Source organism: Dendrobates tinctorius, unplaced genomic scaffold (genome assembly GCF_039654945.1).
Source record: "Dendrobates tinctorius isolate UK_male_01 unplaced genomic scaffold, ASM3965494v1 ptg000098l, whole genome shotgun sequence".
NCBI lineage: Eukaryota > Metazoa > Chordata > Amphibia > Anura > Dendrobatidae > Dendrobates > Dendrobates tinctorius.
Genome location: NW_027361766.1, coordinates 10,127,732 through 10,154,658, shown reverse-complemented (window position 1 = coordinate 10,154,658; position 26,927 = coordinate 10,127,732). Strand labels below are relative to the sequence as shown.

The following is a 26,927-nucleotide window of genomic DNA, read 5'->3' as shown; positions in this document are numbered from 1 at the left end:
TGTGGCCCCAGTTATGATGCACAGTGAGTGGCCCCAGTTATGATGCACAGTATGTGGCCCCAGTTATCTGCACAGTGAGTGGCCCCAGTTATGATGCACAGTGAGTGGCCCCAGTTATCTGCACAGTATGTGGCCCCAGTTATGATGCACAGTGAGTGGCCCCAGTTATGATGCACAGTGAGTGGCCCCAGTTATCTGCAGTGTGTGGCCCCAGTTATCTGCACAGTGAGTGGCCCCAGTTATGATGCACAGTATGTGGCCCCAGTTATCTGCACAGTATGTGGCCCCAGTTATGATGCACAGTGAGTGGCCCCAGTTATCTGCACAGTATGTGGCCCCAGTTATGATGCACAGTGAGTGGCCCCAGTTATGATGCACAGTGAGTGGCCCCAGTTATGATGCACAGTGAGTGGCCCCAGTTATGATGCACAGTATGTGGCCCCAGTTATCTGCATAGTATGTGGCCCCAGTTATCTGCACAGTATGTGGCCCCAGTTATGATGCACAGTGAGTGGCCCCAGTTATGATGCACAGTGAGTGGCCCCAGTTATCTGCAGTGTGTGGCCCCAGTTATGATGCACAGTGAGTGGCCCCAGTTATGATGCACAGTATGTGGCCCCAGTTATCTGCACAGTATATGGCCCCAGTTATCTGCACAGTATGTGGCCCCAGTTATCTGCGCAGTATGTGGCCCCAGTTATGATGCACAGTGAGTGGCCCAATTTATCTGCACAGTGAGTGGCCCAAGTTATGATGCACAGTGTGTGGCCCCAGTTATGATGCACAGTATGTCACCCCAGTTATGATGCACAGTGTGTGGCCCCAGTTATCTGGACAGTATGTGGCCCCAGTTATGACGCACAGTATGTGGCCCCAGTTATGATGCACAGTGAGTGGCCCCAGTTATGATGCACAGTGAGTGGCCCCAGTTATGATGCACAGTGAGTGGCCCCAGTTATGATGCACAGTGTGTGGCCCCAGTTATGATGCACAGTGAGTGGCCCCAGTTATTTGCACAGTATGAGGCCCCAGTTATGATGCACAGTGAGTGGTTCCAGTTATGATGCACAGTGAGTGGCCCCAGTTATCTGCACAGTATGTGGCCCCAGTTATCTGCACAGTATGTAGCCCCAGTTATGATGAACAGTGTGTGGCCCCATCATGTTGCTGCTGCCGCTGCCTCTCTTACCAAAAAAAGCCGAAAACTGTATACTCCCCTCAGTCGCTGCCCCCTGCTCATCAGCGTTGCCGGCTCTGCAGTGACTGTGCAGGCAGAGAGCTATAGCGCTCTCTGACCTGAATGTCACTGCAGAGGACGCAAGACAGCAGAGTGCAGGGACAGGTGACTATGCCTCCCAACCCCCCGTTCATACTCACCGGGTCCTGGCGCTTGTCTCTGCAGCTCCCCTGCTTGTTCCATGTTGTCGGCGCTGCTCTCTTCCTGGTTCAGCGGTCACGTGGTACCCGCTCATTAAATATGCGCATATTTAATGAGCAGGTACAGTTTGACATCTGAAGCAGGAAGAGAGCAGCGCTGACAACATGGAACAAGCAGGGGAGCTGCAGAGAAGGGTGAGTATGATCTGACACCCCCGCTCCCCCTTCCCCGCCGATCCCCCCGGTATATGACTGGTGTATAAGCCGAGAGGGGGACTTTCAGCCCAAAAAAATGGGCTGAAAATCTCGGCTTATACACGAGTATATACGGTAAGTTTCTAACTGTACCTTAAAATGAGACATTTAGCAAACAATTTATCAATTCTTTGAGCCACCCCGCAACGTCAAGGCATTCTCATATGGGGTAGTCCTATGTTTTTTATATTCGTTGTGCCATTACGACCTCCTAAATGTATTAAAAGCAAGACTGTATAAAATGCAAAAGTACCTGAAGCGTTTCTGAATCATTCCCATGGCGCCAGAAGGACAAGCGCAGGTAAAGTCCGACCAGGTCCGGACATAGACATTTCAGAACTGACCTCCACACTGCCAGACCAGCAACCATAGATGAAGGGTGAAACAGGCCCAGACACAGGTGCACAATCAAATAGAACCTGGGGGAGGGGAAGGCTGCTGTATGTGTGTACAGCAGCCTAGATCAGTCACAGTAAAGACAGATAGAATGGCGTGCACACAATGCATACAGTGCACATGCACATATTAGTTTCTAACTGTACCTTTAAATGAGACATTTAGCAAGCAATTGATAAATTCTTTGAGCCACCCCGCCACGCCAAGGCATTCTCATGGGGCAGTCCTGCTCTACGTTTTTTATATTCCTTGCACCATTATGGCCTCCTAAATGGATTTAAAGCAAGACTGTATAAAATGCAAAAGTACCTAAAGCGTTTCTGAATCACTCCCATGGCACCAGAAGGGCAAGCACAGGTAAAGGCCGACCAGGTCCGGACATGGACATTTCAGATCTGACATCCACACTGCCAGACTAGCAACCATAGATGAAGGGTGAAACAGGCCCAGACACAGGGACATAATTAACCCCCTTCTGACATGAGACGTACTATACTGTCCATGGGACCTGTGCCCCTATGCCCATGGACGGTATAGTACGGGGTGAGCGCTGCTGATTGCGGCCGGGTGTCAGCTGATTATCACAGCTGACACCCGGCACTATGTGTCAGGGTCAGTCACGGACCGCCCCCGACACATTAACAGTGTACCAAGGGTTTAGGGAAGCATCGGGAGGGAGGGGTCTCCCTCCGTGCTTCCCTGAGCTCCCCGCAGCAGAGCGATGTGCAGCGCTGCTGCGGGGGGCCTCTTCCCTGCAGGTCCCCAGATCCAATATGGCGCCGGGGACATTCGGGGGCCTGCAGGGAGCTGGCTTCCTCACTGCCTGCAAAGTGCAGCCATGAGGAAGTCTTCTATGCCTGAGACAGATCGCTGATCTGTCACAGCAATCTGTGATGTGACAGATCAGCGATCTGTCACATGACAGTGATGTCCCCCCTGGGACAGTATGATAAAGTAAAAAAAAAAGTGTAAAAATAATTTATAAAAAAATCGCTAAATAAATTTAAAAAAAAAATATTCCCTAATAAATTCATTTTTTGGAAATAAAAAAAACAAAGTACTCATATTTAGAATCGCCGCGTCCGTAACGACCCGCCTTATAAAACTGTCCCATTAGTTAACCCCTTTAGCGAAGCTCTTAAAAAATAAAAAACAAAGCAAAAAATAATGCTTTATTATCGTACTGTCCAACAAAAAGTGCAAAAACGCGTGATCAAAAAGACACATATTAATATCCATGGTCCCGCTGAAAATGTCATCTTGTCCCGCAAAAAACGAGCCACCACAGGGCATCATCAGTGAAAAAATAAAAAAGTTATAGCTCGCAGAATAAAGCGATGCAAAAATAATTATTTTTTATATAAAATTGTTTTCATTGCATAAAAGTGCCAAAACATAAAAAAAAACATAAATGAGGTGTCGCTGTAATCATACTGACCTGAAGAATAAAACTGCCTTATCAATTTTACCGCACGCGGAACGGTGTAAACGCACCCCCCAAAAGAAATTTTTGAAATGCTGGTTTTTGTTCATTCTGCGTCCCAAAAATCGGAATAAAAAGCGATCAAAAAATGTCATGTGCCCGAAAATGGTACCAATAAAAACGTCGACTCGTCCCGCAAAAAATAAGACCTCAATTGACTCAGTGGGTCAAAATATGGAAAAATTATAGCTCTGAAAATGTGGTGATGCAAAAACTATTTTACAATAAAAAGCTTCTTTTAGCGTGTGACAGCTGACAAACATAAAAACCCACCATAAATAGTAAATCAAACCCCCTTTATCACCCCCTTAGTTAATGAAAATAATAAAATGAAAAAGAATGTATTTATTTCCATTTTCCCATTAGGGTTAGGGCTAGGGTTAGGGCTAGGATTAGGGCTAGGTCTGAGATTAGGGTTAGGGGTGTGTTGGGGTTAAGGTTGGAGTTAGAATTGGGGGGTTTCCTCTGTTTAGGCACATCAGGTGCTCTCCAAATGCAGCATGGCGGTCTGATCTCAATTCCAGCCAATTCTGCGTTGAAAAAGTCAAATGGTGCTCCTTCCCTTCCAAGCTCTGCCATGCGCCCCAACAGTGTTTTACCCCCACATATGGGGTATCAGCCTACTCAGGACAAATTGCAAAACAACTTTTGGGGTCCAATTTCTCCTGTTACCCTTGGAAAAATAAAAAAATTGGGGACTAAAAGATCATGTTTGTGGAAAAAATATGATTTTTTTATTTTCACACCCGGGCGTTATAAATTTCTGTGAAGCACTGGGGGGTTCAAAGTGCTCACCACACATCTACATAAGTTCCTTAGGGGGGTCTAGTTTCCCAAATGGGGTCACTTGTGGGGGTTTCCACTATTTAGGCAAATCAGGGGCTTCCAAATGCGGCATGGCGTCCAATCCCAAATCCAGCCAAAAAAGTCAAATGGCGCTGCTTCCCTTCCGAGCTCTGCCATGCGCCCAAATAGTGGTTTACCCCCATATGTGGGGTATCAGTGTACTCAGGACAAATTGCACAATAACTTTTAGGGTCCTGTTACCCTTGGGAAAATAAAAATTGGGGGTGAAAGATCATTTTTGTGGAAAAAATGTGATTTTTTAATTTTACGACTGTATGTTATAAACTTCTGTGAAGCCCTTGGGGGTTCAAAGTGCTCACCATACATCTAGATAAGTTCCTTGGGGGGTCTAGTTTCCAAAATGGTGTCTTTTGTGGGGGTGTTCCACTGTTTAGGCACATCAGGGGCTTTCCAAACGTGGCATGGCGTCCAATCCCAATTCCAGCCAAAAAAGTCAAATGGCACTGCTTCCCTTCCGAGCTCTGCCATGCGCCCAAATAGTGGTTTACTCCCACATGTGGGGTATCAGCGTACTCAGGACAAATTGCACAGTAACTTTTAGGGTCCTCTTACCCTTGGGAAAATAAAAATTGGGGGTGAAAAGATTATTTTTGTGGAAAAAATGTGATTTTTTAATTTTTTACAACTGTACGTTATAAACTTCTGTGAAGCCCTGGGAGGTTCAAAGTTCTCACCACAAATCTAGATAAGTTCCTTGCGGGGTCTAGTTTTCAAAATGGTGTCATTTGTGGGGAGTTTCCACTGTTTTGGCACATCAGGGGCTTTCCAAACGCGACATGGTGTTCGATCTCAATTCCACCCAAAAAAGTCAAATGGCACTGCTTCCCTTCCGAGCTCTGCCATGCGCCCAAATAGTCGTTTACACCCACATATCAGGTATCAGCGTACTCAGGACAAATTTCACAATAACTTTTAGAGTCCTGTTACCCTTGGGAAAATAAAAATTGGGGGTGAAAAGATCATTTTTGTAGAAAAAATATGATTTTTTAATTGTACGGCTGTACGTTATAAAGGGGCTCTCCAAATGTGACATGGCGTCCAATCTGGATTCCAGCCAATTTTGCATTGAAAAAGTCAAACGGCGCTCCTTCCCTTCTGAGCTCTGCCATGCGCCGAAACAGTGGTTCCACCCCACATATCAGGTATCAGCGTACTCAGGACAAATTGCACAATAACTTTTGCAGTCCAATTTCTCCTGATACCCTTGGTAAAATAAAAAAAATTGGACCTGAAGTAATTTTTTTGTGAGAAAAAGTTAAATGTTCATTTTTTTTATTTAAACATTAAAAAAATTCCTGTGAAGCACCTGAAGGGTTAATAAACTTCTTGAAAATGGTTTTGAGCACCTTGAGGGGTGTAGTTTTTAGGATGGTGTCAGTTTGGGTATTTTCTATCATATTGACCCCTCAAAGTGACTTCAAATGTGATGTGGTGCCTAAAAATAAAATGGTGTTGCAAAAATGAGAAATCGCTGGTCAACTTTTAACCTTTATAACTTCCTAACAAAAAGTTTTGGTTTCAAAATTGTGCTGATGTAAAGTAAACATGTGGGAAATGTTACTTATTAAGTTTTTTGTGTGCTATTTCTCTGTAATTTAAGGGCATAAAAATTAAAAGTTGGAAAATTGCGAAATTTCCGTTTTTTCACAAATAAACGCAAGTTATTTCAATGAAATTTTACCACTAACATGAAGTACAATATGTCGCGTTTCAGAGTTATTACCTCATGAAGGGACAGTGGTCAGAATTGTAAAAATTGGCCCGGTCATGAACGTGCAAACCACCCTTGGGGGTAAAGGGGTTAAATAGAGCCTGAGGCAGGATAGGGCTGCTGTATGTGTGTACAGCAGCCTAGATTAATCATAGTAAAGACAGATAGAATGGCATGCATAACGCACGGCAAAAAGTGGTGGTCAGCTGCTGTATGTACACAGATACAGCAGCCCTACCCTGCCCCAGGCTCTATTTGATTATGCACCTGTGTCTGGGCCTGTTTCACCCTTCATCTCTGGTTGCTGGTTTGGCAGTGTGGAGGTCAGATCTGAAATGTCCATGTCTGGACCTGCTCACCCTTTATCTGTGCTCGCCCTTTCTGGCACCATGGGATTGATTCAGAAATGCTTCAGGTACATTTTGCATGTAATATAGTCTTGCTTTTAATACATTTTGGAGGCCATAATGGCACAGCGAATATAAAAAAATGTAGAGTAGGACTGCCCCATATGACAATGCCTTGGCATGGTGGGGTGGCTCAAACAATTGATCAATTGTTTGCTAAATGTCTCATTTTAAAGTACAGTTAGAAATCAATATGTGCATATGTACCTTATGTATTGCGTTCTGACCATAGGCAGCGCTGGCTTCTCCCCTTTTATATTTAAGTGGCGAAAAAAATTCCAAAGTTTCTAAAAAAAAAAAAAATTGTAATTTTCCGAGACCCGTAACGTCTCTATTTTTCATGATCTGGCGCTGAGTGAGGGGCTTATTTTTTGTGTGCTGAACTGAAATAATAATAAGCGCAATAGAGTTTTATGATTGTGGGTATCCTGATGAAGAAGTTTTGAACTTGACAAATAAGCCACATCCCTCTCTCTCTCACTAGAAGCTGCGATCATCTGATCACTTGTGCTACACACACTTGTGCTCTGTGTTAGAAATACTCACTTGCTATGAACGCCGACCGCTGGGTGGTGCTCATAGCAATCTGGCAATGACAACCAAAGGGGTTTTCTGCAGACCCCGGGTTGTCATGCCAACCTATTGGCGACCAACGGTCATGTGACACAGGCGCCAATGGGCAGGATTAGTGACGCACTTCCGTCACCATCCCGTTAATTGCTACTATAAGAGATTGACAGGAGCATTTAACATGTTAACAGCTGCGGGTGGATCATAATTCCACCCGTGGATGTTAGGAGCACAAGTCAGCTGATTAAATCAGCTGACGTGCCAGAAAAGTTGCTACTGTAGCTCATCGCCGGAGCCTGCTGTAAACAGGGGGAGCCCACCTTAGACTTACATACACATCTAAGGTTGGAAATATGCTTGTGCCAAAGATGATAAGAGCTTTTGCAGGTCAGAGATTCAGGTTCAGTACATTGCAATTTTAGGCTATATTCACACATTCAGTATTTGGTCAGTATTTTACATCAAAATCAGTGGGTGAAAAATACTGTAGTGGTCCACAAGTTTCTATTATACTTTTCCTCTAAGGCCAGGGTCACACTTGTGAGTGCGAGGAAACTTGCTTGAGTTTCTCACATCATTACCAGGCACTCAGGACTGGAGTGTGCGACTGCTAAGAAATACATATTGGGTATTGATGCGAGAGACTCGCATGAGTTACTCGGATCACACACGCAAGTGTGACCCCGGCCTAATTGTTTTACTCCTGATTTTAACGAAAAATAGAAAGAAATGGTTAATTCTGCTCCACTAGTGGTTCAAGGATGAGAGATGATTGGTATGCAGAATGTGGTTTATTTGTCAAGTTCAAAACTTCTTCATCAGGATAACCACAATGGTAAAACTCTATTGCGCTTATTGTTATTTCAGTTTTATTCACCTCCACTCCTGGCTTAGGCTACTTTCACACATCCGTTTTGTTTGTTCCGGCAGCATGCAGCGGAGAGCTGGACCGGCTTGGAAATCATTTAAAGGAGCCGCACTGGGGACGAGAGAGAGATGGAGAGACGCGCATGTGCGCTGTGCTGCGCCGGGCACTTGTGGGGTTAAAACTCACAGTGCCCGGGCATGCGCTGTTGAAAAAGCCAGTCCGGCGTTGCAAAAGAACGTTGCAGCCAACATTTTTTTGCTGACACCGGATGGCGCAGGTTTGCCGTTTTCGGCAAAAAATGGAGGCGCCGCATGTCCATCCGGCACGATGCGGCGATCATTACATTCTATGTGCCAAAATCGGATCCAATTCCGGATCCGGTTTTCACACTTTTCGCCGCATCGTGCCGGATTCAAAAAGACGTATGTGTGAAAGCAACCTTAGAAATACTGATGTAAAATACTGACCAAATACTGAAGGTGTGACCATGGCCATAGCCCTATTAAAGGTGTCAGTATTTTAAATATTCATTGTATTGTATGATGAATTCCCTAATTTCAATATTATCAAAAATATTTGCTCCTAAAAGTGTTTTTCCAAAATTCTAACAATACTGTGGGTGGCCATAGCCCTGCTGGGGCATTTTTATAATAGTGGTGCTGTATAGTACATCTTAAAGGGAATCTGTCACCCCATTTTTCCCCTTTCAGCTGCCGGCACAGCCATCAGGGGCTTATCTACAGCATTCTGTAATGCTGTAGATAAGCCCCCGATGTAACCTGAAAGATAAGAAAAATGAGTTATATTATACTCACCGGGGGGGCGGTCCAGTCTTGGTCCGAAGGGTGTTGTGGTCCGGCGCCTCCAATCTTCTAATGGTGACGTTCTCTTCTTTGCTGCTTGCTGTGGCTCCTGTGCAGGCGCACTGCTCTGCCCTGTTGAGGGCAGAGCAGAGTCCTGCAGTGCACAGGCGCCGGGAGAGGTCCGGCGCCTGCGCACTTCAGTAACCCAGGCAGAGCAGTGCGCCTGCTCAGGAGCCGCGACAGGCAGCAAAGAAGAAGATGTCACCGTTAGAAGATGGGAGGAGCCAGACCGGACCGCGACACCCATCGGACCAAAACCGGACCTGGACCGCCCCTGGGTGAGTATAATATAAGTATAATATAACTCATTTTTCTTATCTTTCAGGTTACATCGGGGGCTTATCTACAGCATTACAGAATGCTGTAGATAAGCCCTTGATGGTGGCTCCGGCAGCTGATAGGCGAAAAATGGGGTGACAGATTCCCTTCAAACCACATTATACCATATGTTAGCAGTCATATTTAGGAGCAAAGAAATAGGGCAATAATCCTGTCAGCATTCTCTTTTTGGAAATAAAAGGTTTAGATAAGATGGGGCAACTTGAGTATTCACTATCATGTTATAAGCCAGTCCTTAAGTATGAGTGACACTTAAGGAACTTTATTTGAGACTAGCTGAAGAGCCCGGCGTTGCCCGGGCATAGTAACTAACTGTGGTTAGTTGTAAAAAATTATAATGATTGTATCTATATATATATAAAATTGAATGTATGTGTGTGTCTGTGTGTATATCACCAACCAATCACGAAGCATCTTTCATTTCACCAGACCTGTTTAAAAGAAGCTGAGCTGTGATTGGTTGCAAGGAAAACTGTTGCTCATAGCAACCAATCACTAAGCATCTTTCATTTCACCAAAGCGGTTTAAAAGAAGCAGAGCTGTGATTGGTTGCTATCAACAACAGTTTTCCCACTCCAGAAAACACCTCAACAGACACTGATTGGGTAGGAGAAATCTAGCATCCCCGGGAACATAAGCTCCCAGTCATTGTCTGCCCCCTAGAAAGTAGCAGAGAGCACATGAAAGAAATGAATCCCCACCTCCCGTGCCCATATACCCATCACACATCCTCCATCCCATAGGCATATCTTCCCTCTTAAAGGGATCTCCAGAAGTTAGGGCAAATCCCTCAGCACTCTGATTCTTACCCCAGGCTTCTATTAAAGGGCTCATTGGCATGGAAGTCAGGGCAAATCCATCCAGCACTTTGGTTTTGACCAGGGATCATTGGTATGGAAGTTAGGGCAAATCCACCAAGCGCTCTAGTTCTGACCCCAGGCCTCTCTTAAAGGGATGCCCAGTATGGAAGTTAGGGCCGTTCCACTCAGCTCTGTGGTTCTGACCACAGGGTCTCTTAAAGGGATCATTGGTATGGAAGTTAGGTCAATTCCACTAAAAGCTCTGGTTCTAACCCCAGGTACCTCTTAAAGGGATCCCCGGTACGGAAGTGAGGGCAAATCCACTCTGCGATTTGGTACGGACTCCAGGCCTCTCTTAAAGGGATCTCTGGTATGGAAGTTAGGGCAAATCCCTCAGCACTCTGATTCTGACCCCAGGCTTCTATTAAAGGGATCATCATTGGTATGCAAGTCAGGGCAAATCCATCCAGTGCTTTGGTTCTAACCCCAGGCATCTCTTAAAGAGATCCCCGATATGGAAGTTAGAGCAATTCCACTCAGTGTTCTGGTTCTGACCCCAGGCTCTCTTAAAGGGATCCCCGGTATGGAAGTCAGGGCAATTGCCTTCAAATGCTCTGGTACTGACCCCAGGATTCTATTAAAAGGATCATTGGTATGCAAGTCAGGGCAAATCCACTCAGCGCTCTGGTTCTGATCCCAGGCTCTCTTAAAGGGATTCCCGATATGGAAGTTAGGGCAATTCCACTCAGTGCTCTGGTTCTGACCCCAGTCTCTCTTAAATGGATCATTGGTATGGAAGTTAGGGCAATTCCACTCAGCTCTGTGGTTCTGACCCGAGGCCCCTCTTAAAGGGATCCCCGGTAAGGAAGTGAGGGCAAATCCACTCTGCGCTCTGACTCTGAACCCAGTCCCCTCTTAAAGGGATCCCTGTATGGAAGTGAGGGCAAATCCACACTGCGCTTTGGTACTGACCCAAGGCCTCTCTTAAAGGGATCTCTAGTATGGAAGTTAGGGTAAATGCCTCAGCGCTCCGATTCTCACCCCAGGCTTCTATTAAAGGGATCATTGGTATGGAAGTCAGGGCAAATCCACTCAGCACTCTGGTTCTGACGCCAGGCCTCTCTTTAAAGGATCTCCGGTACGGACGTTAGAGCCACATCATCCCATCAGCCAGAGCCACCGGACTACAACCCCTAATATCCCTCATCATCCCATCAGCCAGAGTCACCTGACTACTACCCCTAATATCCCACATCATCCTGTCAGCCAGAGCTACCGGACTTCTACCCCTAATATCCCACATCATCCCGTCAGCCAGAGCCACCGGACTACTACCCCTAATATCCCACATCATCCTGTCAGCCAGAGCTACCGCAACACTACGCCTAATATCCCACATCATCCCGTCAACCAGAGCCACCGGACTACTACCCCTAATGTCCCACATCATCCCGTCACAGCCACCGGACTACTACCCCTAATATCCTACATCATCCCGTCAGCCAGAGCCACCGCACAACTACCACTAATATCCCACATCATTCCATCAGAGCCACTGGACTACTACCCCTAGTATCCCACATCATCCTATCAGCCAGAGCCACTGGACTATTACCCCTAATATCTCACATCATCCTGTCAGAGCTACCGGACTACTACCCCTATTATCCCACATCCTCTCATCAGAGCCACCCGATTACTACTCCTAATATCCCACATCAACCCATCAGCCAGAGCCACTGGACTACTACTACTAATATCCCACATCCTCCCGTCAGCCAGAGATACCGGACTACTACCACTAATATCTCACATCATCCCGTCAGAGCCACCGGATTACTATCCCTAATATCCCACATCATCCCATCTGAGTCACCGGACTACTACCCCTAATATCCCACATCATCCCGTCAGCCTGGGGTCATAACCATGGTGTTGAGTGGAACGGTCCTAACTTCCATATCGGGGATCCCTTTAAGAGAAGCCTGGCGTCAGAACCAGAGTGCTAAGTGGATTTGCCCTGACTTCCATACCAATGATCCCTTTAAAAGAGGCCTGGAGTCAGTAGCAAAGCGCAGAGTGGATTTGAACAATGAACATAGGAAAATAGGAAAAAAATCCCAAAAATTCAAAAAAACACTCATATGAAAGGTAGACTCACCAAACACTGACTGATGCACTAGCAGGATTCAGCAGACCTCCATTGATAAAGGCTGTTGAAGCATAGGTGCAAACCACTGATGAAAACAGCCAGTAACCCAACAAAAGAGGTTCTGGCTGCCTAGTGGGAAAAATGCACAAAAATAAGGCTTGCATAGGACATCAGTCATACAGATAAGTGTGGTGCAAAGTGTCTGAAGAGCCTATTAATGACGCCCATAGTAGTATATATATATATATATATGCTCATCACACAGAAAAAACAAGCCAACATAAAGAGGCCTAGCTGCATCCTGCAAAAATGATAAAAAGTGCAAAAAGATAAAAAGATATGGGGTATTAGTTACTATTTTGGCCAAAGCAGATAAGCTCGCAACCCAAGCGTCAAGGGTCCCCAAATTTTGCGAGTCCTTAACACTAAATCTGAACAACGAGCATAGGAAAAATTCCCAAAAATTCAAAAAACACTCATATGAAAGGTAGACTCACTGAACCCTGACTGATGCACTAGCAGGATGCAGCAAACCTCCATTGATAAAGGCTGGGGAAGCTGGGGACTCACTTGTAATAAAGTTTTGTTAAAGCCAAATATGAGGATGTATCAAAACCATAGCAGCTTTATTTAAAGCATGACATATAAAAGCAAAACAACAAAACGTAGCATCTAAAATGCCATAAAAACACATGTTAGCAAAAATGCACACAAAACGCAATGAAAAACTGCAAGTAAGCTAATGTAAATAGTAGGTGCAGAAATGGTGAAGAACTTCTGCAACATCAAAAACTCACCAAAAGCTCGTCGTGGGAATGTAGCCTTCAAGGACTGTACCCAAAAGTAATTTCTCGCTTATCCACAGGTAGGTGTTAAATCTCTGATTGCTGGGAGTCCTACCTCTCTGTACACAGCAGCAGCGCGAGACAAGGCCCTGCTCTCAAAATAAGTGTCAGTCCCAGAGGGACTTTGGTGCACCTGCAGGGATGTGGACTGTTTTACCCTGTTCTTGTCCCTGAAGACAACAGATGCACTATGTGAATACTGCCGTGCGGTTTTATATGTGAAGTAACGCGTGTCTCATGTAATGTGATATAATCTACTATGGTGATGTACAAGATATAAAGTGTTAATGCATAATGCGAATATAGCATAAGGGTAAGCTTAGGACAGCACAGAATATAGCATAGGATATAGAACAGGTTAGCATGTAGATAGGAAATGGTTGATGTTAGGATTAGCCCTGTGGTCGGGTACTAGTGCTGATGTAACAGTGCCCAAAGTGGTAGCCGTGGGCGAGTGTCCTGAGTCCAACACCACGGCACGTTACAGAAAACAGGGGCCTGCTTCAGATGTGTGTGTGTGTGTGTTCGATGCTGTTGTGACAGTGGACACTTACTGACTCCTCTGGTCCGCCACTCTTAGCGTGGCCATTATTCCCTGCGACTCCATGAACGGAAGACTACAACAGTGTATAAAAATAGGTTCAATTTTACTGTTCCTGTTTTCATCAACAAGGCACAGCAGGAGATGCAGACATCTTTCTTTGGGTGACAGAGCAGTGGCAAATCATCAACTAACATTTTCAGGAAAACTGAGGAAACTTTGTAAGGGGTTATAAAAAGCTGTCTTGTGCCCCAAACACGTCCCGGTTCGGAATGTATATACTATTTAATTGTTCTATAATGTTTCTGCTATATATATATATATATGTGGTTGTGTAGATAGGGAAAGTGGAGTACCTCAACGTGGACACTATATGGGGGTACATTAGTGTATATAGTTAGGAGGATCCATCCGTGGCTAAGATAGAGGGGTTTTCCTTTTGACAGAGAGTAGGGCTACAGATCCCGGACAGGGTGGATGACTCTGTAACGTTGGGAAGTGGGGAGCCCAACCATCCAGGGCCAGGAGGCCAGAAGTACAGCAGAACTGACACGCAGGTCACTCTAAAATGTGGCATCTTACTACATGAGCAGATGCCCTCATGTCTGGGGTGAAACGGACAAGGGAACTCCTGAACGTAGTGAAACTGAGCAGGGAAGACGCTGCGGTATCGGTCGAGATGGTACGACCCAGGTACAAACTGAAGGGAATAGGGAGGAGCACAGGGAAAGTGAAGGATGCGAACTGTGCAGAACTCTGTGTTGATGCTGTAACTGATGTGGACGTGCTGCGATGGGAAACAAGTAAAGTTCTACATTTGAAGTTGGAATTGGAATCTGTCTCTTTATGTAAAGAAGTGTCTCTGCGTCTAAGGGAGGCCCCTGAAACCCAGGAGAGTGAGACAGTGAAACTTTATATATGTGGTGCGGGTGGCCAGGGCACGCTAAATCAGACACCTTGGCGGGCAATAACTACGGCCCTGGCTGCCACTCACAACTTCTCGCTAGCAGAGATATGGACTTGGAAGCTTCCTAGACAGCTATGACATTTTAGCTGCTCTTTTCCTGTACTAACTATCTTCAGCCCACTTTTCAGGAACCACATAAATGAAAAGCCTGTGACTAACTTCTTTACTGTATGTGCACCCAGCCTCGCTGCATTGTCTCTTCTTGGACCCACAGCTATCAGGACTTGGCTGACACTTTCCGTTCCTGACAGTCTGTACGGACTCTAACAAAGCTGCTGGACTAAAGTTCCCTTCCCCAACTCACTTGCTAGAGGTATTACATGGTCACCACTGAAGCTCCTTTCTTTAGTAGATCATTCTCTGTCTGTCTGCTTCTCTGTTCTCCTCTTTCACAAACACTCTGGTGGGGATTACTTAGACCACAGGGGTGTCCTTCCTTCTCTCCTTGTCTGAATCACTTACTAACTAACTGAACACTACTTCCTGTTCCTCACACTAACCAGAGATTCCCAAATCTCCTCCGTACAATGGGTTTGCCTTAACGTTTGCACTGTCTCTGTTAGGCTACTTTCACACATCCGGTGTGTGGGGTCTGGCGGCATGCGGCGAAAAGCCGGGCCGCCGGATCCGGCCTGCAACTGTGACACCGGATGTGTGTGCGGCGAGAGATACGGCTCGGACATTATTTAAAGGAGCCGCAGGACGAGGTGGACAGAGGCAGCCGATGAGAGACAGCTGCTGAACGGGAGGTGAGGGGAGGGGAGGAGAGGAGAGGATAGGAGAGGGGGGTGGAGAGAGAGAGACATGGGGGGGTTAACCCTTAGTGTCTAGGCGAGAGAATCTCTCTCTCTTGCCGGGTACTTGTGGGGTTAACCCCACAGAGAGATCTCTCTCTCTCACCCAGACACTGTGAGTGTTAACCCCACAAGTGCCCGGAGAGAGAGATCTCTCACAAGTGTCCGGGTCACAGAGAGAGATCTCTCTCTCTCGCCGGGCACTTGTGGGGTTAACATTTACAGAGTCCGGGCGTGCGCTGTGGAAAAAGGCGGTCCGGCGCTGACAAAAAACGTTGCAGGGAACGTTTTTTGCAGATGCCGGACGGCTAATTTATGCCGTGTCCGGCAACAACCGGACACGACGCATAACCATCCGGCACGATGCGGCGACCATGAAAGCTTATGGGACAAAACCAGATCCGGTGCTGGATCCGGTTATTAAAAATTTCGCCGCATCGTGCCGGATTACAAAAACCGGATGTGTGAAAGAGGCCTTACACTGCTGCTAGCAAAATGTAAAGAAGTATTCCGATCTCCAAGATCCTATCCCAATATGTAGCTAGTGTAATAATAATTATATTAGCTAATACCTCCAATTACAAATGTAGTATTGTTTTTATGATTCGCTGTGTCTCTATCCTCATGTGCAGGCATTGCAGGACCTTAGGTATGCATGGTTATGACCACTGATATAGTGACAGTTAATTAGCTAGATGGTGTACAGAGCAGAGCCATGGGTGTAGGGAGCAGAGCCGTGTGTGTACGAGGTGTACAGAGGGGAGCGGTGTGTGTACGATGTGTACGGAGTGGAGCCGTGTGTGTACGAGGTGTATGGAATGGAGCCCTGTGTGTACAAAGTGTACGGAGCTGAGCCATGTGTGTCATGATCCAGGTTAGATTGTGACAGATTTTGCACAAATAACCTTTTTTTGCCTTTAAGCTGTTGGCTTAAAGTTAGTTTTGCCCCTGGTGGCCATTAGGGTCATTACACAGTGGTGTCTTTAGTTCTAGTTTTGCTCCCGGTGGTCACTAGCGTTATTACACGTAATTACCAAGCAGGTGATGAACCTGGCTCCTTCTTATAAAGGAGTGACAGATGGTCACATTCATGTTTGGTGATATTGGTCATTTCCAACCAAGTTTGGTGAAGGAAGGAGCTATAGAGAGGAGTTCCTTGCAGCTCAGTCAGAGCTCTGGTGTAGTAACTTCAGGTGGAAGCTGAATTCGGGTGTCGTACTCTGTTGCTGGGAGCAATAGCAACAGGGCAAAGCTAAGTAGTGTTTTCCCTGTTTGTTATATTTTTCCTTGTGTGTGTATTAGTGCAGTGGTGGGATTAGTTTCTGCACCGTCCAATGCACTAGTAAGGGATAGGTGCAGGGCGAGCTAGGGATTGAGGTATCCAGCTCGGCGACAGGTGAGGAACCTGTATAGGGAGCGCTAGGAGTGCAGGGACACTGCCTCAGGGGAGTGCAGGAGGTCTCCACGTCCCCATTCCCTAGTGCAGGGCCCACCAACTGTAACTGTTTCTCCGGTGTTCCCCTTTACTCTGTAAATTCGCCCTGCTGGAGGCGGTGTATCCTGGTACACGTGACATTATCGAAATTCGCCCTGCTGGAGGCGGTGTATCCTGCTGCACGTGACAGTGTGTTAACGGAGCTGAGCAGAGCCGTGTGTGTACGAGGTGTACGGAGCAGAGCCGTGTGTGTACGAAGTGTACAGAGTGGAGTCGTGTGTGTACGAGGTGTACGGAATGAAGCCCTGTGTGTACGAGGTGTACGGAATGGAGCCCTATGTGTACAAAGTGTACGGAGCTGAGCCATGTGTGTACGGAGCTGAGCCGTGTGTGTACGGAGCTGAGCCGTGTGTGTGTACGGGGTGTACGGAGTCGAGCTGTGTGTGTGTACAAGGTGTACAGAGCGTGGCAGCATGTGTACAAGGTGTATGGAGCAGAGCCGCATGTGTACGAGGTTTACGGAGTGGAGCCATGTGTGTGTTCTAGGTGTAGGGAGTGGAGCCATGTGTGTACGAGGCATACAAAGAGAAACTGTGTGTGTATTAGGTGTGCAGAGTCATGCGTGTACAAAGTGTATGGTGGGGAGCATTCATACCTCCCAACCATTCCAGATCGAGCCAACCGTTCTGGATCCAGCAGGACAGTCCCAATTTTGAGTCTGCCCCGGCCGAGAGGTCACTTTTCCCGCAGACACAGGAGTACACGGCGGAGCCCCGATGAGCACTTTAAAATTCGCATGTGACGTTCCACCGGAAGTGACGCGCTGGAAGCTGACCGGAAATGAGGTAATTTCGGGAGTAGATTGTGACGGAACAATGGAGGCACTTCAGGGAATGCTTCTTTCTTTCTTTCTCTCGCTGTTCTTTCTTTCCACTCTTTCTCTCTGCTATTTCTTTCTTTCCTCTCTTTGTTCTTTCTCTCTCTCTGTTCTTTCTTTCTTTTTCTTTCTCTCTCTCTGTTCTTTCTTTCCCCTCTTTCTTTCTCTCTCTGTTCTTTCTTTCCTCTCTTTCTCTCTGTTCTTTATTTCTTTACCCTCTTTCTTTCTTTCTCTCTCCCTCTCTGTTCTTTCCCCTCTTTCTTTTTTCTCTCTCTCTGTTCTTTTTCTTTATTCTTTCTTTCCCCTCTCTCTCTCTGTTCTTTTTTTCTGTCCCCTCTTTCTTTCTCTCTGTTCTTTCTTTCTATCTGTTTCTTTCATTCCCCTCTTTCTTTCTCTCTCTCTCTGTTCTTTCTTTCTCTCTTTCTGTTCTTTCTCTCTCTGTTCTTTTTTTCTTTCCCCTCTTTATTTCTCTCTGTTTCTTTCTTTTCCCTCTTTCTTTCTTTCTTTCTTTCTCTCTGTTCTTTCTTTCTTTCCCCTCTTTCTTTCTCTTTCTTTGTTCTTTCTTTCTTTCCCCTCTTTCTTTCTCTTTCTTTGTTCTTTCTTTCTCTCTCTCTAATCTTATTCTTTCTTTCTCTCTCTGTTCTCTCTCTCTGTTCTCTTTTTTCCCCTCTTTCTTTCTCTCTGTTTTTTCTCTCTCTCTCTGTTCTTTCTTTCCCTCTCTCTGTTCTTTTTTTCTGTCCCCTCTTTCTTTCTCTCTGTTCTTTCCTTCTCTCTCTGTTCTTTATTTCCCCTCTTTCTTTCCCTCTCTTTTCTTTCTTTCTTTCTTTCTCACTCTGTTTTCTTTTTTCTCTCTCTGTTCTTTTTTTTCCTCAGTACCAGCCACTGTGCCCATAATGCCAGCCACTGTGCCCTCTGTACCAGTCAGTGTGATCAGCAGTGCTAAATGGGTGCAGTTGGGACATGGACATGGTTGTGGCTAGTTGTGAAAGGGTGTGGTCGGGAGCATGGCCTAAAATTTGCTGCATCACCGCAGCCTTTGTCCATCTTTCCCTTCTTCAAAAGTTGGGAGGTATGCTACTACATATTGGATTGGGATCTTGGAGATGGCTTGAATATGGGAATATCCCTTTAACTTTTCACCTATTTCTAGACAATGACATCTTGTGACCATGAGATAGTACTACAGCCTACAGAGAAATTATAGTGGTTTGAAAAAACCACTATATTGTAATCCGAACGCTGCTAACTTCTTCTTCTTCTTCTTCTTCTTCTTATTTTCCAGTTGATTTCCGCAATTAATGCAGCCCGAACCGCTACACGCACAGACTCCGTTGAGATGTCATTTCGAAGCCAGCGTCCATGAGAGTGTCTATCGGATTTGTAGTTTTTGCGCAATTTGCTTTTGAAAATTTTTTTTCCCGTCATTGGAATGCACTGTCTCAATGCTTTTCAATGGGAAGCTTAAAACATGCCCTGAGGCGATTGAAATGGCAGTTGAGCTCATTGATATGCGCAGGCACACCCAGTTACTATGCCAACGCCTACGAACGTCACATGACGCCCCGAGGACAGAGCTTCTGCCCACATAATATCAGCTCTTAAAGCGAAACCCACAGCACAAATGCAAATCTAGCTTCATCACATGACGCATGCCCCTGAGAGAGAATGTGCGCCAAAGTGGATTTAGAAGCCCAGTGAGCCACCCTGGCTCTTAAAGGGCCGACGTGCCAAAGTGATTCTTAAAGGGCCGGCGCACCGGAATGAGTCTTAAAGGGCCGGCGCGCCAAATCGAAAGCTGAGTGACCCCAGGCTCCAAATCGGAGGCTGAGCCACCCCGGCCTCCAAATCGGAGGCTGAGCCACCCTAGCCTCCAAATCGGACCCAGTGTGGCCCCGCTAAAAAAATCAGACCCAGAGTGGCACATCCCACCAAATCGTATCCTGAGGGGCCCCGCCCACCAAATCAGACTCCGAGTGGCCCCGCCCACCAAATCGGACCCTGAAGGGCCCCGTCCACCAAATCGGACTCTGAGGAGCCCCGCCCACCAAATCGGACCCTGAGGAGCCCCGCCCACCAAATCGGACCCAGAGTGACCCCGCCCACCAAATCGGACCCAGAGTGACCCCGCCCACCAAATCGGACCCAGAGTGGCCCCGCCCACCAAATCGGACCCAGAGGGGCCCCGCCCACCAAATCGGAAACTGAGTGACCCCGCCCACCATATCGGACCCTGAAGGGCCCCGCCCACCAAATCGGACCCTGAAGGTCCCCGCCCACCAAATCGGACCCAGAGGGGCCCCGCCCACCAAATTGGACCCAGAGGGGCCCCGCCCATCAAATCGGACCCTGGGGAGCCCCGCCCACCAAATCGGACCCAGAGTGACCCCGCCCACCAAATCAGACCCTGAAGGGCCCCGCCCACCAAATCGGACCCAGAGGGGCCCCGCCCACCAAATCGGACCATGAGGGGCACCGCCCACTAAATCGGACCCAGAGTGGCCCAGCCCACCAAAATGGACCCAGGGGGCTCCACCGACAAAATCAGACCCTAAGGGGTCCCACCCACAAAATCGGACCCTGAGTGGGCCCGGCCACAAAATCAGACCCTGAGGGGCCCCAACCACAAAATCGGACCCTGAGAGACCCCGGCCACAAAATCAGACCCTGAGGGGCCCCGGCCACAAAATCGGACCCTGAGGGGCCCCGGCCACAAAATTGGACCCTGAGGGGCCCCACCCGCAAAATCGGACCCTGAGGGGCCCCACCAGCAAATCGGACCCTGAGGGGCCCCACCCGCAAAATCGGACCCTGAGGGGCCCCACCTGCAAAATCGGACCCTGAGGGGCCCCGGCCGCAAAATCGGACCCTGAGGGGCCCCGGCCACAAAATCGGACCCTGAGGGGCCCCACCCACAAAATCGGATCCTGAGGGGCCCCACCCACCAAATCAGACCCTGAGGCCAAAGTGGCCCCTGAGAGGCACCCACACTTAAAACGGATCCTTAGTTGAAAGTCTTGCAGGGGCCGCAGGCAAGTCTCTCTTAAAGGGGCAGCCCGGGCTCCATTTCAAACCACTATCTGTACTTCCTTCAGGAAATACACATCTAGTTAATAATTGTTATCACAAGGAAACACATCAGGAACAAAACTTTATTTACATTCTATACCACAGCAGCATTGATGTCTTCAGGAGGAACATGGCAGTTGGTCCATTTCCTTACGCTGATAAGAAGGGGGCACTTACTGTTTAGAGGGAGTTTATTGTCAGCCAGTGAAGTGTGGAGGCCAGTTCCGTTTCAGGTAGAGTGCGGAGTTGCTAGGGGCAGCATGTGCCAAACGTTTAGGGCAGTAGGCAGCCAAATGGAGATCCCTTGATGACCATTCCAACAGCGTCTGGAGCCTAGGGTTGGGCTAGGTGACATGGAGAGTGCCTGGGCTTCTGACATCAGGAGGTCGGTGGACACAGAGTTACATGAGGGGCAGGTGGGTGGACCCGCGTGAACTGCCGGAGTGGACAACTAATCCCTGGGGCTGATGGAGTCTTGGGGGTAGTCCAGAATGAAAGTGTGGCAGAACAGAAGAGGAGTTGTGCTAAGGGGGAAGGAACTGTGCATTGCTGTGCCCTATCACATCTCTACATACCTGATGAACTTGGACTGTTTAGTAAAAGCCTAACTGTTGCAAAGAAGCTGGTGTTCCATGCAGTATGTGCGGTGGCTCCTGAGGGCGGAAGACAAGGAGGTGAAGGCCTGTGGTCTACAAATGAGTGTGATGCACTCCAAACCCTACAGCACACTGGTACTGGGACACCCTTGTAAAATGCTAGAGCGCAACCGGACAGCAGCTCTGTCACGGCTACAACTCTACAGCACTTTACACACCCTTGGATTTACCAGCAGCTCACTGCACCGTTATTCCCCTTCAATTTGCATACTGTGGAATTAGTCATATCTTGATTGTCTGAACTCTGCAACCGTGCTGATATATTGTTTTTTCTGGGTGTCATTTTTGGCTCCTGTCTGCGGTAAAATACTGAGAAGTGATGGCAGAGAGGAGCCAGCAATGATCCTATGTGAATGCTGCTGCAGTGTCTCTGTGGAGATGCAGTGAAACTGATTGAGTTCAGCACTATCAATCAAGATGTGATAATCAGCGGCACAGCACCTCAGCACGGACACTGCAGCAGTGCTCACATAGTATACTTACTGGCTCCTGTCTGTGGCTGCTGCTAGGTACTGTGCTGCAGACAGGAGTCAGAAGCAAGAGCTAGCAATACTACTATGTGAGCACAGCTTCATGGCTCAGGCAGTGCTCTCTTGAGTGTTGTTAATCATGATATGACAATGCTCAGCATGGAAATTGAAGAGGCGTACCAATGTATTGGGTTCTTGGCTACACCATGAGTGGACCAAAGCCCATTCCTATATCTGTATTAGTGATTTAGTTAGCATTCTGGGGTGACTCTTTCACAATTCTAAAACCAAAAGGGACCACATATCCAATTATACTGACACTATTACAAATAATATAATCAATATATATTTTTTATTGAGGACGCCAAATAGAACACATTAAAATCACAATACAAGACAATACATAATAAAAAAGCAAAGGAGGCAGGTCAGCACACACAATAGATTAAAGATATAATAATAATCAAACCTTATATAATTTATCCAGAGACATACTGTATCTTCCCTCTATTAATCAGTGAGTATTAAAATACATAGGTAAGTCAGGGACGAAGCAACGTGTGAAACGCGCGTTGGAGTGCGGGGTGGTGGTGACGGCACACATATGATGAATCCTGGTTAGTATTTGGAATTTTCCATTTATCTCTATTTAGATTATGTGATTAATTACTTACTTATAGCACTTTATTAGGTAATAATTGTTATATATATGAACTGCACTTTTACTTTTTATATATATTCTCTTACCCATGTATTTTAATGCTCACTAATTAATAGAGTGAAGATATAGCTCTGGATAAATTATATAGGATTTGACTATTATTATATCTTTAATCTATTGTGTGTGCTGACCTGCCCCCTTGGCTTTTTTATTATATATTGTCTTGTATTGTGATTTTAATGTGTTCTATTTGGCGTCCTCAATAAAAAAAATATATATTGATTATATTATTTGTAATAGTGTCAGTATAATTGGATATGTGGTTCCTTTTGGTTTTATAGCGTCTCTTTGTCCACATCCGTCTGTATTATACAATAGGTTGTTTGTACTCCTACATTTTCTTGGTTAAGTGTCTCTTTCACAATTACCTTTTCTTTTTAAATTGCTACTTTGGATACAACAAATGATGCCTTCCATGTCTTGGAGTTAATTATGTTGCAAATAATTTCCTTGATCGCATTTGCATCATATAAAGTTGTTATATTGCTTGACATGGACATACATGTGACTAGTATTAGAAGAACACAATCTAGTATTTTACTGACCTTTACACCCTTCACAAGTAAGTGCATTGTAGTGATACCCAGAAGCCTTATCTCCACACACCACACAAAGTTCTTCATGACCTTTCATCCGAATAGTAGAATGACTAATTCTTGTCCTTTTTACAGTAGGGTACATCTCTTCCACACAATGCGTCATGTTTGAGGGAGGTTTACCCATGTCACATGTGCTGAGGACATATTGCCCATCACCGTAGGAGGCCTCCAAACTGTATGCACTGTAATGGCATTGTGACGCTGGGGATTGCAACACAGGGGAATAAGGCACATTTGTATACTGACAATACGGGGTCGCCTGGAAGTCTGAATCTGGAAGTTGATAATTAATGTGATCTGGCAGGACGTCTGTGAAAACAAACAAAGAAACATTTAGCAATGTATTGCTTTCTGTGCTGAACAGGCAAGGAAATGGCCAAAATTTTAATTTCTGCCCAGAACTTTCTATCAATAATGGAAGCAATGTTATTGGTCTCTAAGTATTGAATCTATCCGAGAGATTAAGGACATGGACAAAAGCAATACAAATATGTTTCCTACAAATAATCTGAACACAAAAGTTGCATGTGGATTGTCCAAACGTATAATGATGTACTGTATACATTTATATTATATTTAGGAGCCACATTGGAACATAACTAATCTAGCAAAATAAGGAAACAGGTAAAAAAAGGAAAACTGAACATTTTTGTACCAATTTCAAAACGATAAAAATATCTGGCAAAATAGAAATGTACAAAATAATGTGAAATGCAAATAAAATAAGTAACATATTAAATAAAAACTACCTGTCTGAATTTATCAAAATATATAGTTGATGATACCTTAATTTTCAAACACACACTTATAAAAGTGTATAAAAAATATAATAATATTTAAAAAAATATTTATTTTCTGTAGTAATGTGTTTACAGCACCTATGAAGGCCTATGTGATGCCATAGCAACAAGCAAAGCTTGTGCAGTCTGATCCTATGGTAATACTCGTTTCCATCTGTCCCTTGCTAACCCATCGACTATTAGTTAGCAATAAGTAGGGGACAGGTTGAAGAGTATATGATTGAAGGATCAGACTACATAGAGTTTTTTGCTAGTCCAGAGACACAGTTCATGCACAAGCTTCAGACACCAAATGATAGAACATTCTTGTTAAAACAAAAAGCTGCTTTGTATTTTATATTAGATGTATTTGAGCAATTAAAACAATGGCTGCAAAGAGGCACTCTCTCTGAATCACGTTCTCTGTCCCGTTACCTCTCTGACTTATAAACTCAGTGCAGTACTGCTAGGCGTCCTCTCCCAGGACCCATTTCTAGTTGACCATTACTCTAGTTTACACTAACCACTGTCTTGGTCTCCTCTCACTTCGGGAACACCCACATCTTGCTTATTGTCCAGACATTAGGTCTGCAACTGACACACCCTATTTAATGTCCTGACAGGAAACTGTTTCTTCACTTTAGCCCTCCCACTCTGGGCTAGTCCCAAATATTCACTCTAAAGGGGGTTTTACACATAGCGATATCGCTATAACATCACCGATTTTGTGACGTTATAGCGATATCGCTAGCGATATCGCTATGTGTGATACTTACCTCCGACCAGCTGATCACACGAGAATGTCCGGCTCCATTTCTCGTCAGGCGCTTCCTGCTGGGCTTCCTGCTGTGACGACGAGCGATGCATGGAGGCGGGCGGAGGACGTCAGGATCGCTGTGTGTGAAAGGTGAGTATCGTGCGCTGCGTCGCTGTTGCATCGCTGTGAGGTCTGCCTGTGTGACAGCACACTAGCGATCATTTAGCGATGCACCAGCGATCCTGACCGGGTCGGATCGCTGGTGCATCACTAAATGTAAAGGGTCCTTAACTCTCCCTACTGTCGGGCAGAACACAACACCAACCCTAATAACACATATCATAATTCAGATTGTACATCATAACAGTATATTCATTTCCTTACAAAGTGATGAATACAGATATGAAAACTGCATCTGAGACAGTCCACCATAGTCTGATCATTAAAGGACTTTTCCAGTTTCAGAAACCCCCTGTCTACAGGCGCAATTTGTTTTTTTGAAAGAGTAAACTGTGCTTTACTCCCCAATACCGGGTCATCACAAAGTCTTCACTGCCGCTCTTGGTGTCTGCTATTGTTTGCAGTGCTGGCATCACGTTGATATCACTATAACCAATTACCCCTGCCAGCGCCGGTCCGCTGCTCTCACTGGATGCAACACTGTTGACTTGACATCAGTGCTGCAGACCATAACAGACATCAGTAGCAATGGTGGAGACAGGGGAAGTTGAGAAAAGTTCAGTTTATTTTTTAATAAAAAAAAAAAAGCCTGTGCTGGGAATAATGTTTATCTGAAACTGGAAACCCCCTTTAAAGACTAAATGAAGAGCATTTAGATGTTTTGTTTAAATTTATAGTTAATGCATAACTGTTTAAGATTTTATGTAAAAAAAAAATCAAAGCAAAATTTCATTGTAGTAAGAGAAAAGCATTTCTCATGAAGCTACAATTTTTACTCCGCCGTGAACTTTATACGTAGAATATGATTTTCTCCAGACCACAAAGTCTTGTTTTATTTTTTTTTATCTGTCCTAAAAGTTTGCATTTTCAGTTTCAAATGGATAAGCACAGTATAATATGCACATTCCATTACAGGCAGCAATTAATGGGATATACAATGTATTTCATACTTAAAGATCATGATACACAAATTTAGGTCAGGCTCACACAGGGGATGCTATTTTTTTTAATACAATTACTAAAAACATGGCATGTGAGTAGTGAACCTTTGTTTATATATACAGTTGTGTGGAAAAGTTTTTGCACCTTTCCTGATTTCCTCTTCTTTTGAATGTTTGTCACACTTAAATGTTTCAGATCACCAAAGAAATTATAAGTATTAAACAAAGATAATACAAGTAAACACAAAAGGCAGTTTTTAAATGAAGGTCTTTATTAAGGACAAAGAAATCCAAACCTACAGGGCACTGTGTAAGAAAGTGTTTGCCTCCTAACTGGATGGGCCACCCTTAGCAGCAACAACTGCAATCAAGCATTTGCGATAACTGGCAATGAGTCCTTTACAATGCTCTGGAGAAATTTTGGCCCACTCATCTTTGCAGAATTGTTGTATTTCAGCCACATTGGAGGGTTTCCGAGCATGAACTGCATTTTTGAGGTCATGCCACAGCACTTCAATTGGATCCACAAGTATTCTAGGTCCTGAAGCAGCAAAACAGCCCCAGACATCACACTATTACCACCATATTTTACTGTTGGTATGATGTTCCTTTTTTGAAATGCTATATTACTTCTACGCCAAGTGTAATAGACCATACACCTTCCAAAAAGTTAAACTTTTGTCTCATCAGTCCACAGAGTATTCTCTCAAAAGTCTTGGGGATCATCAAGATGCTTTCTGGCAAAACTAAGACAAAACTTTATGTTCTAATTGCTCAACAGTGATTTTCATCTTGGAACTGTGTGATGCAGGCAATTTTTGCCTAGTCTCTTTCTTAAGGTGAACACTGACCTTAACTGAAGTAAGTCAGGCCTGCAGTTCTTTGGATGTTGCTGTGTGGTCTTTTGTGACCTCTTGGATCAGTTGTTGCTGTGCTCTTGGTGTAATTTTGGTCAGCTGGCCACTCCTGGGAATGTTCACCACTGTTCCATGTTTTCACTATTTGTGGATAATGGCTCTCACTGTGCTTTGCTGGATTCCCAAAGCTTTAGAAATAGCTTTATAACCTTTTCCACACAGATAGATCTCAACTCAGCTCAGCTTCCCAAAGATGTGATAAACCACAGTTAATTTATGTTTTAAGGGGGGATCAAGCACTTTTTCACACAGGGCCCTGTAGGTTTGCATTTCTTCTTACCTTAACCCCTTTCA

The 26,927-nt window shown here is 45.4% G+C and overlaps 1 protein-coding gene across 1 annotated transcript in view; it reads right to left on the bottom strand.

Annotated features, from left to right (window-relative positions):
- Positions 1-26,927, bottom strand: part of LOC141099176 (bile acid receptor-like) — a 197,740-nt gene that overhangs the window by 39,804 nt on the left and 131,009 nt on the right. Inside the window, exon 3 of the mRNA XM_073587319.1 lies at positions 23,006-23,368. Within this exon, the coding sequence (XP_073443420.1) occupies positions 23,006-23,368 (363 nt within the window). The remainder of the gene's footprint in view (positions 1-23,005; positions 23,369-26,927) is intronic.